This window comes from Oncorhynchus tshawytscha, linkage group LG13 (assembly GCF_018296145.1).
Source record: "Oncorhynchus tshawytscha isolate Ot180627B linkage group LG13, Otsh_v2.0, whole genome shotgun sequence".
NCBI lineage: Eukaryota > Metazoa > Chordata > Actinopteri > Salmoniformes > Salmonidae > Oncorhynchus > Oncorhynchus tshawytscha.
Window position 1 is genome coordinate 56,509,982 of NC_056441.1, and position 16,394 is coordinate 56,526,375.

The window sequence follows — 16,394 nt, forward strand, 5'->3', positions numbered from 1 at the left end:
GAGACTACCTGAACTTGTCCAAGAAATTCTCATTTAAGTTGCAACACTTTCTGTTGGGTGTCCCAATGAATACAACTCTGGTGATCACTTCTTAATGTAGACAAATTAAATACTGAAACATGAAAAATAATGAAAGTTTGGCATTATGAATATACACCACTTTACATTTATTAAAACGTTTCTTATAAAAAAATATGGTAAAAATTTCACGTCTATCTGCACAGTAAAACACGAAGAGTCCCTCTTACCAGAATTTCATAAAGACTGCGGATCCCTCACAAGTCATTGTCTTGCCCTTGTAGTGGTTATTATGGTATGGCTTGAACTTCTCACACAGCGGAATGAGTGATACGTCTCTTATACAACCTGATACCATGTCAGCTATCAACAGTATCTCACTCCAACCTCGAGATGTCTCTCCTAATAAAGTGAAGCACCTATTGTATATGTAACAACTATCTGCTTTTGAAACATTTAAAGAGCTAGAGGCCAAAAAATTGGGAAACAAACTGGTTTGTTGACTACGGGGCTATTGTCTCCATAATCCCAAGATATTCACCCTTGCATGCCAATGGAATAAAATGAGTCCACTGAAACACAATCGCAGCTAAAGCGGAGTTCACCAGAGGACAGACGTCTTAAAAATGTTTCTTACAGTAATCTGATATGTAAATCTGGTTGTAGAGGAATCCTAGCTCTGGTCCAGGGCGTTCCTTTGTCCACACATAGTCGAGGGGGTTCCTCTAGTAACGCCCTGGACCAGAGCTAGAGGAATCCCTGCATTACTTCCAAGTTAATTTTAAAAACCCACCCCTGTCCTTAGCCCTTTTTCAGTAACAGTACATCTTTATCTGCTTGTGTTGATCCTTGCTCTGTATGTAACTCCACCCACCCCCCTTTAGTAATGGTACACTTTAATCTGGTTGTTGTCATCCAGGCTCAGCTGGACCAGTCCACTCATAGTTGGGGGGGTCCGATAACGCGTGAACAGAGGTCTGATGAAAACTTGTTAAGGACATTTACAAGACTGAACCAAGCTCCATTATAAAGTTGTGGTAATGTGTGAGCATTTTTACAGAAGGATACACACTGGGGTCTTTCCTGCGTGTCTCCAGCCATCTCTTGTTGCCGTCGATCAGACCCTGTAGCCTCTGGCCATCCATCTCCACCGACTTAGGCTGCATGGAGGACAGACTACGAGCCTGCTCGCTAACACAAACACACATGTCTTTAGTACCTTCCTTCAACAAGACAGACTACTGTGAAAGGGATGAGTGGCGGTTATAACAAATCATTTCCCTATTTACCTTGCAGGACTGTACCCTGAATAAAGCGTATGCGTCCTCAAGGAACTGGTGGCTATGGACTCAATAGGAGCCCCTATGGAAGAGGGGACAAAGATAAGTGAAGTCTTGTTAAACCAATAAACTAACTCCTCGCCCTACCTGAAACTACACAGAACAGAGTTCTTCAGTCCACATAACTAAATAGAATGCGTATTTAATATAACATATATGATATTGAATCTCTTTGGCTGAGATGTACCAGGGAAGAGCTTGGCCCAGCGGCTGTTGAGCAGGTCCTCAGAACCCCGTGGCTGGATGGAGGTGCTGTGAGGGGCCCACGCCCAGGAGGGACCAGACAGAGGCATGGAGAGCTGTGAAAGAGGCATTGAGGTGGGGGTTCGGGGCTGGGAGAGGGGCAGGGGTAGGGGGAGAGGCTGGTAAGGGGTCTGGCGTTGGGTCAGGGAGCCCAGGGCCCCCAGGACTGTGCTGAGCTGGCCAGAGATGTGCTGGAGCGACTCAGCTAAGTGCTGCACCTTAGCCGGCACTGTGGGCTCCTCACCTGGAGAGGAGAGATAGAGAGGGAAAGACAAAGGGAGAGAGAGCGCAAGAGAGAAAGGGAGGCAATGTCAGAACACATGAAAAACAAGGGATGAGCTGTGAAAGAGAGGAAGGAGTGGGTGAAAGGGGGGGAGAAAGGAGGAATAATAGAGGGAGAGAGAGTATGATAATAATTTGGCAGAGGAGGAGTACAGGCCTGCTATGAATACTCCAGTATGTCTGTCTCTCTCACCAGGGCCATCAAGGCCATTGCTGACGCTGCTCATATCCGATTCAGTCACATCAAAGGCCACCTTCCTATCAGTCACCAGTCTGTCCTGGTCATCATAGTAGTGATGAGGGGAGACCTGGACAAGATCAAGCAAGAAAAAAAAAAAAACTCCATACTTTTGTACTTGCCATTAACTCTAACACATGTTTTCTCTTACTATCATTGACTTCGCTGAAAGTTTAACTTACAATGACTGTGGTATGCGATTGTCTTACCTAACTACCGTAAGTTGAATGCACTGACTAAGTTTCTCTGGATAGGAGTGTCTGCTAAATGACCAAAATGTTACGTAAAAATGTAAACGCGTACATACAGTGAGTGTTGCAAAACATTAGGAACACCTTCCTAATATTGAGTTGCACCACCTTTTGCCCTCAGAATAGCCTCAATTCGTCAGGGCATGGACTCTACAAGGTGCTGAAAATGTTTCCCAGGGATGTTGGCCCATGTTGACTCCAGTGCGTCGCACAGTTCTGTCATGTTGGCGGGATGTCCTTTGGGTGGTGGACCATTCTTGATACACACAGGAAATTGTTGAGCGTGAAAAATCCAGCAGCGTTGCAGTTCTTAGCACACTCAAACCGGTGTGCCCGGCCCTTACTACCACACCCTGTTCAAAGGCACCTAAATATTTTGCCTTGCCCAGCAACCCCGTGAATGACACACATACACAATCCATGTCTCAATTGTCTAAAGGCTTAAAAATCCTTCTTTACCTGTCTCCTCCCCTTCATCTACACAGATTGAAGAGGATTTAACAAGTGACATCAATAAGGGATCACAGCTTTCACCTGGATTCACTTGGTCAGTCTGTGTCATGGAAAGAGCAGGTGTTCTTAATGTTTTGTCCGTTCAGTGTACAGTGTGTTTATTAGCTATTCCAGTATGCCTAACGTTATGGGCATGGTATGTAGTACAGGTGGTGTACAGGGGGCAGGATATGTGGTATATAAACGTGTTATGGTGTACTACTAAGGCACCTCTTCAGCTACGGAGCTCTCTAGCTGTTGTAGTCTCTCCTCCTTCCTGCGTAGCAGCGAGTTCCCCCTCTTCACAGTCACCCTCAACTCCTCCACGTCACTGGCCTCCTGAGGAAGAGAAGAGGAAACGAAAGAGAGAGACAGAGAGTGGGGGAAAGAGAGAGAAAAATTATCCAGGGACAGTTACATACGGAGGTCATGCATACTCTCTCACTTCATGAATGTTCGACACAAGGGCACTAGGGCCGGGTGTAGGAGTCTATATGGGATAAGGAAGGGAGTCACACTTACACGCACCTGCTGCAGGTTCCTGTACATCTCCTGTGTGGCCTGGGCGTGGCTGGTGGTGTTGGGGTACTGAGAGGAGCTGGACTGGGCCTGAGCTGCCTGCAGTGCTGCCTGTCTCTCACTCAGACGACCACTCTCCCTCTCCAGGAAGCGCCGGGCTTTCTGCAGGGACAGCCCCTCAGAGGAGATATACTGACGCAAGCTGGGAGAGGGAAGAGAGAGAGAGGCACACACACACATAGAAGTTAGTCAGGATTGAAGGGTGCGACATGTATGCTCACACACACACACACACACACACACATACTCATCCAAGACAGGAGGTTCTTTCAGATCTTCCACATGCAGCACTTTCTCCCGTCCAGCAGTAGAGGGTGGTGCCTCGCTATCCTTCTCCTCCTTCCTTGCCTCCTCCTCCTCTGTTCTGTCCAGTCTAGTAGTAGGCCTCTTGATCTCACTCTGCTCCAAATCACTGCAATAAAATCACATGTTAGTAACTGAAATAGTACTGACTTTGGAATAACATTGAACCTTCAATATGACTAAGGTGACCTGCCTAAATGACTACCGACTCGTAGCAAACACATCTGTAGCCATGAAGTGCTTCGAAAAGGATGGTCATGGCTCACATCAACACCATTGTCCCAGAAACCCTAGACCCACTCCAATTTGCATACCGCCCTAACAGATCCACAGATGATGCAATCTCTATTGCACTCCACACTGCCCTTTCCCACCTGGACAAAAGGAACACCTATGTGAGAATACTGTTCATTGACTACAGCTCTGCGTTCAACACCATAGTGACCTCAAAGCTCATCAATAAGCTAAGGACCCTGGGACTAGAGGTCGACCGATTATGATTTTTCAACGCCGATACAGATTATTAGAGGACCAAAAAAAGCAGATACTGATTAAATCGGCAGATTTATTTATATATATATATATTTGTAATAATGAGAATTACAACAATACTGAATGAACACTTTTATTTTAACTTAATATAATACATAAATCAAATCTATTTAGTCTGAAATAAATAATGAAACATGCTCAATTGTGGTTTAAATAATGCAAAAACACAGTGTTGGAGAAGAAAGTAAAAGTGCAATATGTGTCATGTAAAAAAGCTCATGTTTAAGTTCCTTCCTCAGAACATATGAAAGCTGGTGGTTCAATATTCCCAGTTCTTCAATATTCCCAGTTAAGAAGTTCTAGGTTGTAGTTATGTACACTTAAAATTATTTCACTTAAAATTCCCTGTATCACAATTCCAGTGGGTCAGAAGTTTACATGCACGAACTTGACTGTGCCTTTAAACAGCTTGGAAAATTCTAGAAAACGATGACATGGCTTTAGAAGCTTCTGATAGGCTAATTGACATGATTTGAGTCAATTGGAGGTGTACCTGTAGATGTATTTCAAGGCCTACATTCAAACTCAGTGTCTCTTTGCTTGAAATAAAGGGAAAATCGAAAGAAAACAGCCAAGAATTCAGAAAAAAACGATAGACCTCCACAAGTCTGGTTCATCCTTGAAAGCAATTTCCGAACACATGAAGGTACCACATTCATCTGTACAAACAATAGTACACAAGTATAAACACCATGGGACCACGCAGCCGCCATACAGCTCAGGAAGGAGACGCGTTCTGCCTCCTAGAGATGAACGTACTTTGGTGCGAAAAGTGAAAATCAATCCCAAAACAACAGCAAAGGACATTGTGAAGATGCTGGAGGAAACAGGTACAAAAGTATCTATATCCACAGTAAAACAAGTCCTATATCGACATAACCTGAAAGGCCACTCAGCAAGGAAGAAGCCACTGCTCCAAAACCGCCATAAAAAAGCCAGACTAAGTTCTGCAACTGCAAATGGGGACAAAGATTGTACTTTTTGGAGAAATGTCCTCTGGTCTGATGAAACAAAAATAGAACTGTTTGGCCATAATGACCATTGTTATGTTTGGAGGAAAAAGGGGGAGGCTTGCAAGCCGAAGAACACCATCTCAACCGTGAAGCACGGGGGTGGCAGCATCATGTTGTGAGGGTGCTTTGTTGCAAGAGGGACTGGTGCACTTCACAAAATAGATGGCCTCATGACGAAGGAAAATTATGTGGATATATTGAAGCAACATCTCAAGACATCAGTCAGGAAGTTAAAGCTTGGTCGCACTTGGGTCTTCCAAATGGACAGTGACCCCAAGCATACTTTCAAAGTTGTGGCAAAATGGCTTAAGGACAACAAAGTCAAGATATTGGAGTGGCCATCACAAAGCCCTGACCTCAATCCTATAGAAAAGTTGTGGGCAGAACTAAAAAAAGCGGGTGCGAGCAAAGAGGCCTACAAACCTGACTCAGTTACACCAGCTCTGTCAGGAGGAATGGGCCAACATTCACCCAACTTATTGTGGGAAGCTTGTCGAAGGTTACCCAAAACATTTGACCCAAGTTAAACAATTTAAAGGCAATGCTACCAAATACTAATTGAGTGTATGTAAACTTCTGACCCAACGGGAATGTGATGAAATAAATGATTCTCTCATCTATTATTCTGACATTTCACATTTCACATTCTTAAAATAAAGTGGTGATCCTAACTGACCCAAGGTAGGGAATTTTTACTCTGATTAAATGTCAGAATTTAAACTGAGTTTAAATATATTTGGCTAAGGTGTATGTAAACTTCCGACTTCATCTGTACATTCGTGCAACGATTGTGCTTTTGTTAAATCATCACCGATTTGGCGAAGTAGGCTGTGATTTGATGAAGAATTAACAGGCACCGCATTGATTATATGCAACGCAGGACTGTTAGAGGAAATTATAGTTTAGATGATTAATTATGTATACATTATTGATTAGAACCATTTATTCTAATACTATTATGTTATGGTATGAAAAGTAAAAGTTATTGGTTAAGCTGTTACTGAAAATGTAAGCAGAACGAATTAATTGTCTGGGCCTCTTGGGAAGTTAACGGAGGAGCGAGGCTATGGCTTGTCAGACAGATAAGAAATGTCTGGGAGACGTTCCAGGCCTAATGAACAATGGGCTCTTGTGAGAATCGGAGAGAGGGGGGATAAACTGATGATGTCATGTTCAGTTTATAACCTGTGGAAAAATGTGTATGCTTCAGTACTCTCTGGAATTAAACGCTCTTACCTGGCTTTTAAGACTGGTCTCGATCTACTTCATGCATAATTAATGAACTTACACATCATTAATGAATTAGACACGAGTGCGAAATTGGTTTTGGCAATTAAAACAGAAAAGGAATTTAGAATTCATCTATCAATTTGGTCCTTCGAGCCAGATCTAAATATCTCTACCTGTTATCTGAAGGTAATACGCTGAAAATCGTGCACGGACGAGTTTTTGACTCGTTTTACTAAAGACCTGACCTCTGAATTGAGGTTAAAATTGAAACAGGCCTGCGTATTATCACAGAGGACAGAGAGGGTGACTAGATTCAAACAAACAATGCTTATCCCAGTCGACAGCAGGTAAAGTAGCTTTTATTCTCGAATTTGGGAGGGATTATTTAGGATATTTATTGATTAAAATGTTATGAAGGAGTTGAATTTGATCAATAATAGGTGCTTGAATATTCCGAACAAATAAAATGATATCGATAAAATGGAAGCAGGTCCGAAATTGACCTGAGGTAAGGTGCGCTACCAACAAATAAACTAGAGCTTAATAAAGCCTGGTCTTGCAAACCAGAAGGATTATTAAGGAGTGATATAGTACGCATTGGAGAATTAGGACGCTTGTTCTGTACAAATAGGGTGGCCAATAATTCAATAAACATACCTAAATAAAGTTTTTACCTAATAGTCTATCTGTATATGGGAAACGGACTGTGGAAAGTAGCAGATAGATATGTTAAAACAGGTGAGGATAAATTAGGCTTGGTGAGAAGGCAGGGTAATTCTAGGCAAACAGAATAAATGAACCTGTACAATGCTGAAAGAAATTAATATCAAAAGATAAGTGATTAGTCTAGAGTAGTGAGATTTGAGACATTAACGTTGAAAGTCCGAAAAAGAATATCCTATGGGTGAAATGTGATGTCCGATCAAAAGTCTTCTATAGACGTGGTTCACAGGAGAGGTCAACTTAGTCTAGAGTAGTGAGATTCGAGATATTAACGTTGAAAGTCCCAAAAGGAATATCCTATGGGTGAAATGTGATGTCCGATCAAAAGTCTTCTATGGACGCGGTTCACAGGATGGAAAATACATACTGATTATTTTTAAAGGGACACACACATAGGCAGACAGAATAGTAACTAGAAGTAACTAAGTAACGGTAAATTACAAATTTATAGAACTGCACGCACATAGAATTTAAAATTATATAGAAGGGCATAGATAAGTGTTTAAAGACCATAGCTACTAGTAACGGTAAGGATTAAGAATGGGGAGAAATGCCTCGAAAGAAGCCCCAGAACTGACGGGAGCTCGAGCGATGTATGTATGGGGGGTCTTTCCCGGTTTTTAGTAGTCAGTGTTCTTGATAGTGAAAAGTGATCGTGTAGGTGAGTTAAATGTCAGATTGAACAAAGTATCCAGCGGAGAGACAGAACAAGTGACCCCATAGATATATAGATCTTGGTAATAGACACTGCAGGTTGGTGGTCTTTATTTAGATTATGGGGAACAATTGAGTTGCTTTTCCGTTGGTCATTTTCAATCAACTCTACAGATTAAGCTATATTTGGGGCGATATTTTAGTTCAAAGTCCTATAGGAACAGTGATTACTGTATATTCCTACAGTGATCGCTGTATACGGGTGAAAACTAGTATCAGATTGAACGACGATTGGACGGAGACTCTTGAGACTCGGTCTATTTGTCTTCGGTCAACCCTACAAGTAGGCTGATTTGGAGCGACAATCTTAGCAAAAGTCCTAAAGGAACAGTAATGTATGGTATACGGGTGAGACTTAATGTCAGACTTTAGTAGATGAGGATTCCAATAAAAGAGATATTAACCATAAGGTGTTAAATATTGGAATTACTAGGCGTAAGTAGATAAGGATTCCAATAAAGAGAAATTAACATAAAGGGTTGAAGATTGGAATTATTAGGAGGGGCAGGAATTTATTATAATGGGTAGTAAACCCTTCTAAACTGCTTTCTGAAGAGACGGAAGATTACCGTTATATGAAACAAAAAGATCGAAGGAACGTAGATTTCTGTCCTAAATGGAAAAAAAAGGAATGGTTTTGACGGACGCCTAGATGTCGAAAAGTTAGAATCCCTTCTAAAACAGATACAAAGGGAGCGAGATGAATGAGAATCCTAAACTGAGGGAAAACGTTGGGCGTCTAACTTGGGGCTATTTTCTGTTGTCTAGATGTCAGAGTAACAAATAAAGATAACTGTGAAAATGGGTATATTTGCGGAGAGTCTCAGTCAAATTCATAGCGGCTAGTATAGTGGCGAGCGCAACAGTCTCACCAACGGTAATCCACGGTTCGGTTCCCGGCCGAGGTATTTAACTAAAATTGATTTTAGATCGTAATTGACCTATTTGAATGTTTTGCCTGAAAAATACGGTCGCCAGTGTTTGCAAAAGATATAACTGAACGGATATTATGTGTTCTAGATAGAATTGATAAAAGAAGTAATTAAAAATAATGGCGAGACAATTTCGATGTAAAACGCTATTTCGCCCAAAATGATCTGGTGGAATAATGTAGAAAATAAAATAATCATAGAAGAGAGAGAGTTACCTAAAGTTAAATGGAGGGGATAACGGAGAGATACAATACAATTCCAGCCTGCCTGGACGTTATGGCTATTTATGAATCAATTGACATGAGAAGTTTAACACAAAAACATGGTACGTTTAATGTTAGGGTATAGTAAATTGAGAAGTTCGGTTGGGTTTACTCTGATGATTAGAATTTAAAACTGAACTCAATCTGAATAGGGAATATATATTTTACAAAGGCGGGCAGATTTGTGTCTATAGCCAAGCAACGGAATTGCTAGACACTCAAATGGGGCTATATAGTGCAACGCTTTGGACTATAAATTAGGTAAAAATAGTTAAATCGTAAAAAGTTGTGATTGTTTTTCCGAAGTATTGATTTTTGGTTAAGGTAACGCCAGTGAAATTGAACAAAAAGTATCGTATTCTAAAAATGATCTGAATTCCGTCCTCATTGCGGGGAACAAATAAAATGTCTTATCTTAAAGGGACAGTGCACGCCAATCACAGTGGTTTGAGTGTATGACAGTGGGAAAAATATTGTGGGACGACAATTCGAAGATAGAAAAATAAGTTACATAATACATCAAGAGATTTAAAACGAACGATGTGAAGGGATCATCAGAATTATTGGGTGTCGTTGTAGGAGTGAAAGTTTGGGTTAAGGGGATTTCCCTGTTCCCAGAGACAAGGCATTTTTGAGGCGTGCACTCACTAAGGCTGGTCTGAGTTTGTAATTAGACAAGTGAATAACGTATTGGGAATAGAGTTGTAATTAAAATACTAAGTCAAAGACGAGACAGGTATTTAGAGCAAAATGGATTCTAAATGAAAAACAAAGAGACAATTATGATTTATGCCCATCGAAACGCTTTTATAAAATTGGCGAATTTAGAGATGTTGGTTGGGGTGGTAAATTATAATTCAGGATTTGAACAGATGTGATAAATTAGGTTTGGTTAATCGAACAAGAATTATTTACAATCCATTTGAAGCCGCTACGAATTGGCAGGTTGAGCGCTTGATGACGACGTCACTAGCGAGACACTTTTGTCACCAGGGACTGGGGATAACGGAGCAAACTGTATGGCTGTTAGTGTGTGTATCGGGGTTTCGAGTAACCTTTCAGAAGTTGAGATAAAAGTGTTTTGTTTATTTGTTTATTGGTTATAGTCAATTTTAGGGTTTGATTTAACTTGTTTGAACAGTGTGTTCTGGCGGGTTTTAGATAGAACTCTTTGTTCCGGAACGGATGAGAGTTACCCAAAATAAGTAAATTAAAGGAGCCATGAGAGAATGCGAATGCATATTTATTAAATATCGGGGATTAAATTACGGATTCCTTACACTGCGAAATGTACGACATTTGCGGCAGAGAGAAAAAGTAATGCATTGAATAATAATGTTATCGGGTTAATTGTATCTAAAGGTAGCATGGTCATTTAAGTAAACATATCCGTAGACGATGTTTAAAACTTATGATTATTGATTTGAGTCAAAGGGGAATTATCATTAGGTTTTAGAGGCACGCTCACACAGGTGACTATTTCTATTGTAAGGATAAAGGGATCTTTATGTCTAATATGGTATGACCTTTTGACCTTATCATGACTGGCTTCTGAGGTCTGATCAGCCTCAGGGGAGAGTCATTTGTATAATGAATGGGGTCATATTGAGTTACTAGTTTTAAGGTAAATTCATTAGAAATGAAGCAGTTTTGGTTGAGAGTTTAGAATAACTGTTTGAACCGCAAATGAGAAAGTGGTTCAGGATTCCGTCTTATAACAATTAGCTGTGAAGTTTTTTTGAATGGGCTATTAGGGAGTTGGTATTGTAACAGAGAAAAAGTCATATTCATCATTGAGAATAAATAGGGGAAGATAACATATTTTGAGCCAACAGGGCAGGGAAGAAATTGAGGTATTTTTGTTTGGTTTTAACACCCGTGTACAGGAGTGCCAAAAGACGGGGGACATTACCTGTGTAATGGGGGAGGGTGTCCGTATGGGGATTACATGATAACCAACTTGGGACAGTTCTGGGACTGGAGAAGAGGATATCCTTATAGCATAGGGAATCCCACAAAGGTGGATAGGTTTTCCATGATATGGGGGAAACCTGGGAGCACTGTTGAACTTTGTAAAGGTGATGAAATCCTACTAACCATCAAAACTATTAAGCTCTCTGATGCAGGCACTTACACCCCCGGACTACAAAGGACCGGGTCAGACACGGTGGGTGTGTTTTCTATTAAGGTACTGCCAAAACCAGAGGTCCCAGACGAACCAGGGCCAGACACACTCCTCTACCACCCCTGGACCGAACCTGCCACCACTGTGTTAAGAATCCCATTCAGGTAATTAATGTTAGACTATTCAGCTATTGATCAATTAGGCACGGAGACTGGTTTTGATGGTAGGGACAATTTGTGGCTGTCTTATACAGAATTGACTTGCTTAGGATATACTTCTTGCTAGTCAGGGGGGCGCCTGCAAGATGTTCGGTGAACAATGTTGCACGTATATTCCTAATAACACCAGTCCAGATGGTAGTATATCTAAGGGCCTTAATGGGCTTGATGCACTATCTGCTGAGATGAGGACCATGGCGGGGGTGGAGGAGTCTGACTGTTCAAATGAGTTGGGAGCCTGGTTAGGTAAGTACACTGGTATGGTGGTTACTGGATTTCTGACCCTAATTCTTGTATTATTTGTTATTGATGTGATGTGCTGCTTGCATCATACCGTGTTTTAAGAAGTCTGTTACAGATGTGGTGAAGGCTTCAGGCATGATGATGCCTTTGCTTGATGCTCCAGTTGGAGAGGCTGAGGTGAAGCATGCTTTCAGGGGAGGATAAGACTGACTGAGGATGACCCATGTATGTTTGTTCTCCCTGTCGTGAAGGGTGGCATGGTGCCCACCTGGTGCTGGATAAGAATAGCTGAGAGGACCAGATGGGTTATAAGAATGCTTTGTTCTGCTTTACTCTGTTTTCCAGGACCAAAGTTTTATTCCACACTTTGCAACACATTAAATCCATGTTATTGTCAGATAGAATACTGAGGGTCTCCAAGGAGAGGGCTTGTTAGTGTAGGAAGGATTTTTAATATGGTTAGCATTTATTAGATTATAAGTTTTTAAATAGTATTATATTTAACAGGAATATAGGACATCTATGAGGAGTTAGGATTATTGTTAGGATTAAGATAGATTGATTAAGGACTTTAGAGAAAAGCCGCTCATAGACATGTTCTTTCTAAAAGAAAATCCATGAGTTTAGAAAGACAAACCGTGAGGCATGTAGTTCAAATTTGGGAATGTGAAAAACAGCCACGGGCAGGCAGAAGAGCCCTCCCCCGCACTGCAGAGACCTTGAAGGTTGGAGAGCAGAGAAGTTTTAGAAGGGGGGCCAGGACGAGCAAAGATATAATAGTGTGTAGATAAGTTACTGAGTGGAGACAAAAGTGAGAATTGGACATGTGGAAAATGAAAGGGACACTCCTAAATGATAAATGTCAGACATAAGGATAATTCACTAAATCTTATCTAAGTCATTGTATAAGAATAAGGCAAGGTTGTTACCTGGGCAGAGCCAGGTAACAAAAGGGGGATGGGTAAATAGTGTTCTAGAATAGGATGTGACCTACGGGATAATTAACTAATAAAAATTTTTTTTTTAGCTAATTGGTTTGACGAATAAGAAACTGTTTTATTAACCAAACCTGTATGTCCAAGAGTTTATGCACTACAGGTGAACTACAGGTGAAGACACTCAATCCAGTCCCGTGGGCCACCCGGATTCATATCGCACTGCGGGGGGGTAAGATACATATTTCACTGTCGAACAAATAAACAGTGTTCGAGAGGAGAACTGGAATTAACAGAATTCCGGGGGCCATCTCTCGAATGAAGTAACCCTCCCTGTCCTGTCACCCCTGTTTTTGTTCATAGAAGTGAAGATGTGTCTGGCTCTTGCTAAGTGATGTGTTCTCGGGGAAAGGGTGGGGTTTCACATGGAAGCTGTTCGTCTGAGCTGTCTTATCGTGGGTGACATATTCCTGATACAGCACGTCCTACTAGATATGCGGAGAGTGGTAATTTGACCCATGGTTTAGACGGTGAGGATTTTGTTCCAAAATAGAAGAGATATCAGTGCAGGTTCCCATATTGATCGTGGACACAGGTCATAGCTCACACTGAAAGGGATGGCTACGTAAACCCATACACTCAATTTGGGACCAGGTGGAGTATAGTAAGGGTTGGCGTTTTGGACTGTGTCCCCGAGCAGAGGAAGTATTGTATAAAGGTGCGAATTAACATTAAGGCGGTCAATACTCAGGACCTCGGGTTATGGTATGTGGGCTTCGACCAGTTTTCAACTGATACTATGGTACCGTTCCAGGTGGCAGAAGTTAGAGTCGATAAGGAGAATATGATTGGCCGAAGTTCAACCAACCTCTCTAACAACGGCTATTCCTAGTGTAATCATCCAGGGTAAAGGACCAGTACGAATAGTTCAGACCAAAGACCTTAAAGAAGTTATAGAGGTGGAGACTGGGTTTGGGGAGTCCAACTTATGGTTGGAATGGATTCAATATATGGCCAGATCAGTGGCTAAAGAATGTTATGCCTGTGCGAACGCTAAACCCCAGTTAACAACTATCCCTTTCCCACTGAACGGAATTAATTCCCCTAAGGGAATGGCATGTATGGTAAAGCTGTTCATGAAAGCAGGAATGCCAGATAATGACAGTTGTATTGATTTGCACTATTTATATCCCCAGGAACCAAGTTAGTACAGAGAATATGACCACTGAGGAGACCATGTCTGAATTGACAGGCTGGTTGAACTCTGGGGATTTCAATAAAATAAAATGGGCCAGTGTCGCCATCTGGTGGTTGTGCGGGGGAATGAGTTTGTGGTTAGGAATGCCTTTTACACTCATACAACACCAAGACATGAAGTTAGCCAAACGAGAGAGAAGAGATGCTCCATCTGGGTCTTTTGGCGAAAGAGTATATATTGATAACATTGGGGTTCCACGAGGTGTGCCGGATGAGTTCAAGGCAAGAAATCAGATACTAGAAGGATTAGAGTTAAGCATTGTCTGGTGGTCTACTCTCAATAAGAATGTAGACTGGATTAATTATAGTTACCAGAAGTGTTATTAAAGGGTTTGTAGAACAGACTGAAGCAACCAGCTGGAAGACCTGACAGAATAGAATTGCATTAGATAAAAGGAGGAAGTGGGCGTGGTAATCAGGACCATGTCTTACATCCCAGGTAGCACAGCTCCGGACGAATCAGTGCCCGAAGCCTCAGCTGTTTTGACCACCCTGGCTCACGGGTTGGCAGAAAACTCTGGGGTGGATACTTCCCTGACTATTGGTTTGATAGTACATTTGGAAAATGGAAAAGTGTTATAATCACGGTGTTTTGGGCTGTATCCACCTGCATGACTGTTTTAATTTTATGCGGCTGTTGTCTAATTCCCTGTGTGCGAGGCCTTGTTTCCAGGACTCTGGAGAGATCAATGACACTACAGATGGTGCGTTATGGGCCGATTCCAGGTTCTGACCTGTGGAGGACTGAAGGCATGTCTACAGAGGAAGTGGACGAATCTGGATCTGTCATTTGTGGGGAATTTATGTTTGATGAGGCTAGTGTTGAGATGAAGGGGAATTAGATTGTAATTGGTTTCCATGATTAAACTGTTTTTTTAATGAAGGTCTGACGAAAATCCGGAAGGAAGAGTTATGATTCTGATGTAGGTTTAAAAACAGTTGGAGTTAAGGTTAGAATTGATTAATGAAATGTGAAGAGTTGGATAAACATTTATAATTGATTTGTTGATTATGTGTCTATTCATATGATAATCTGATAAACCTCTATAAAAAGGTTAGTTAAGTTCGTTTATACTTTCATTTTTTATGATTAAATAAAACTAGATGTAGAATTGAATGTATAATATTTGATCAAAGGGAGGATTGTTAGAGGAAATTATAGTTTAGATGATTAATTATGTATACATTATTGATTAGAACCATTTATTCTAATACTATTATGTTATGGTATGAAAAGTAAAAGTTATTGGTTAAGCTGTTACTGAAAATGTAAGCAGAACGAATTAATTGTCTGGGCCTCTTGGGAAGTTAACGGAGGAGCGAGGCTATGGCTTGTCAGACAGATAAGAAATGTCTGGGAGACGTTCCAGGCCTAATGAACAATGGGCTCTTGTGAGAATCGGAGAGAGGGGGGATAAACTGATGATGTCATGTTCAGTTTATAACCTGTGGAAAAATGTGTATGCTTCAGTACTCTCTGGAATTAAACGCTCTTACCTGGCTTTTAAGACTGGTCTCGATCTACTTCATGCATAATTAATGAACTTACACATCATTAATGAATTAGACACGAGTGCGAAATTGTTTTTGGCAATTAAAACAGAAAAGGAATTTAGAATTCCTCTATCAAGGACAAGCTAGTTAACCTAGTAATATCATCAACCATGTGTAGTTAACTAGTGATTATGTGAAGATTGATTGTTTTTTTATAAGATAAGTTTAATGCTAGCTAGCAACTGACCTTGGCTCCTTGCTGCACTCGCGTAACAGGTGGTCAGTCAGCCTGCCACGCAGTTTCCTCGTGGAATGCAATGTAATCGGTAATCAGCGTCCAAAAATGCCGATTACCGATTGTTATGAAAACTTGAAATCGGCCGACCTCTTCCTGGGCCTAAACACCTCCCTCTGCAACTGGATCCTGGATTTCCTGACAGGCCACCCCCAGGTGGTAAGGGTAGGTAACAACACCCACCACACTGATCCTCAACACAGGGGCCCCTCAGGGGTGTGTGCTCAGTCCCCTCCTGTACTCCCTGTTCACTCATGACTGCACGGCCAGGCACGACACCAACACCATCATTAAGTTTGCCAATGACACAACAGTGGTAGGCCTGATCACCGACAATGACGAGACAGCCTATAGGGAGGAGGTCAGAGACCTGGCCATGTGGTGCAAGGACAACAACCTCTCCCTCAACATGATCAAGACAAAGGAGATGATTGTGGACTACAGAAAAAGGAGGACCGACGGGGCTGTCGTGGAGCAGGTTGAGAGCTTCAAGTTCCTTGGTGTCCACATCACCAACAAACTAACATGGTCCAAGCACACCAAGACACTTGTGAAGAGGGCACTACAAAACTTATTCCCCCTCAGTAGACTGACAAGATTTGGCATGGGTCCTCAGATCCTCAAAAGGTTTACAGCTGCACCATCGAGAGCATC

General features: G+C 41.6%; 1 protein-coding gene and 1 long non-coding RNA gene across 8 annotated transcripts in view; one reads left to right on the forward strand and one right to left on the reverse strand.

Moving 5' to 3' along the window:
- Positions 1-150: 150 nt before the first annotated feature.
- The window catches only part of LOC112265201 (centrosomal protein of 164 kDa), a 33,073-nt gene continuing 16,829 nt past the window's right edge, over positions 151-16,394 (reverse strand). For 6 of the 7 annotated variants that reach the window (XM_042295991.1, XM_042295990.1, XM_042295992.1 and 3 more), the window contains 8 exons: positions 3,691-3,855; positions 3,387-3,585; positions 3,096-3,203; positions 2,077-2,191; positions 1,546-1,845; positions 1,308-1,380; positions 1,087-1,209; positions 151-995 (listed from right to left, as the gene is read on the reverse strand). In XM_042295991.1, coding sequence (XP_042151925.1) covers positions 899-995; positions 1,087-1,209; positions 1,308-1,380; positions 1,546-1,845; positions 2,077-2,191; positions 3,096-3,203; positions 3,387-3,585; positions 3,691-3,855 — 1,180 coding nt within the window. In that variant the 3' untranslated portion in view covers positions 151-898. The remainder of the gene's footprint in view (positions 996-1,086; positions 1,210-1,307; positions 1,381-1,545; positions 1,846-2,076; positions 2,192-3,095; positions 3,204-3,386; positions 3,586-3,690; positions 3,856-16,394) is intronic. The other variant, XM_024442301.2, reaches the window with a different exon arrangement.
- On the forward strand, positions 6,200-15,459 carry LOC121839094. Its single transcript, XR_006078666.1, has 2 exons — positions 6,200-12,926; positions 14,612-15,459. It is a non-coding gene; the product is annotated as an uncharacterized LOC121839094 (long non-coding RNA).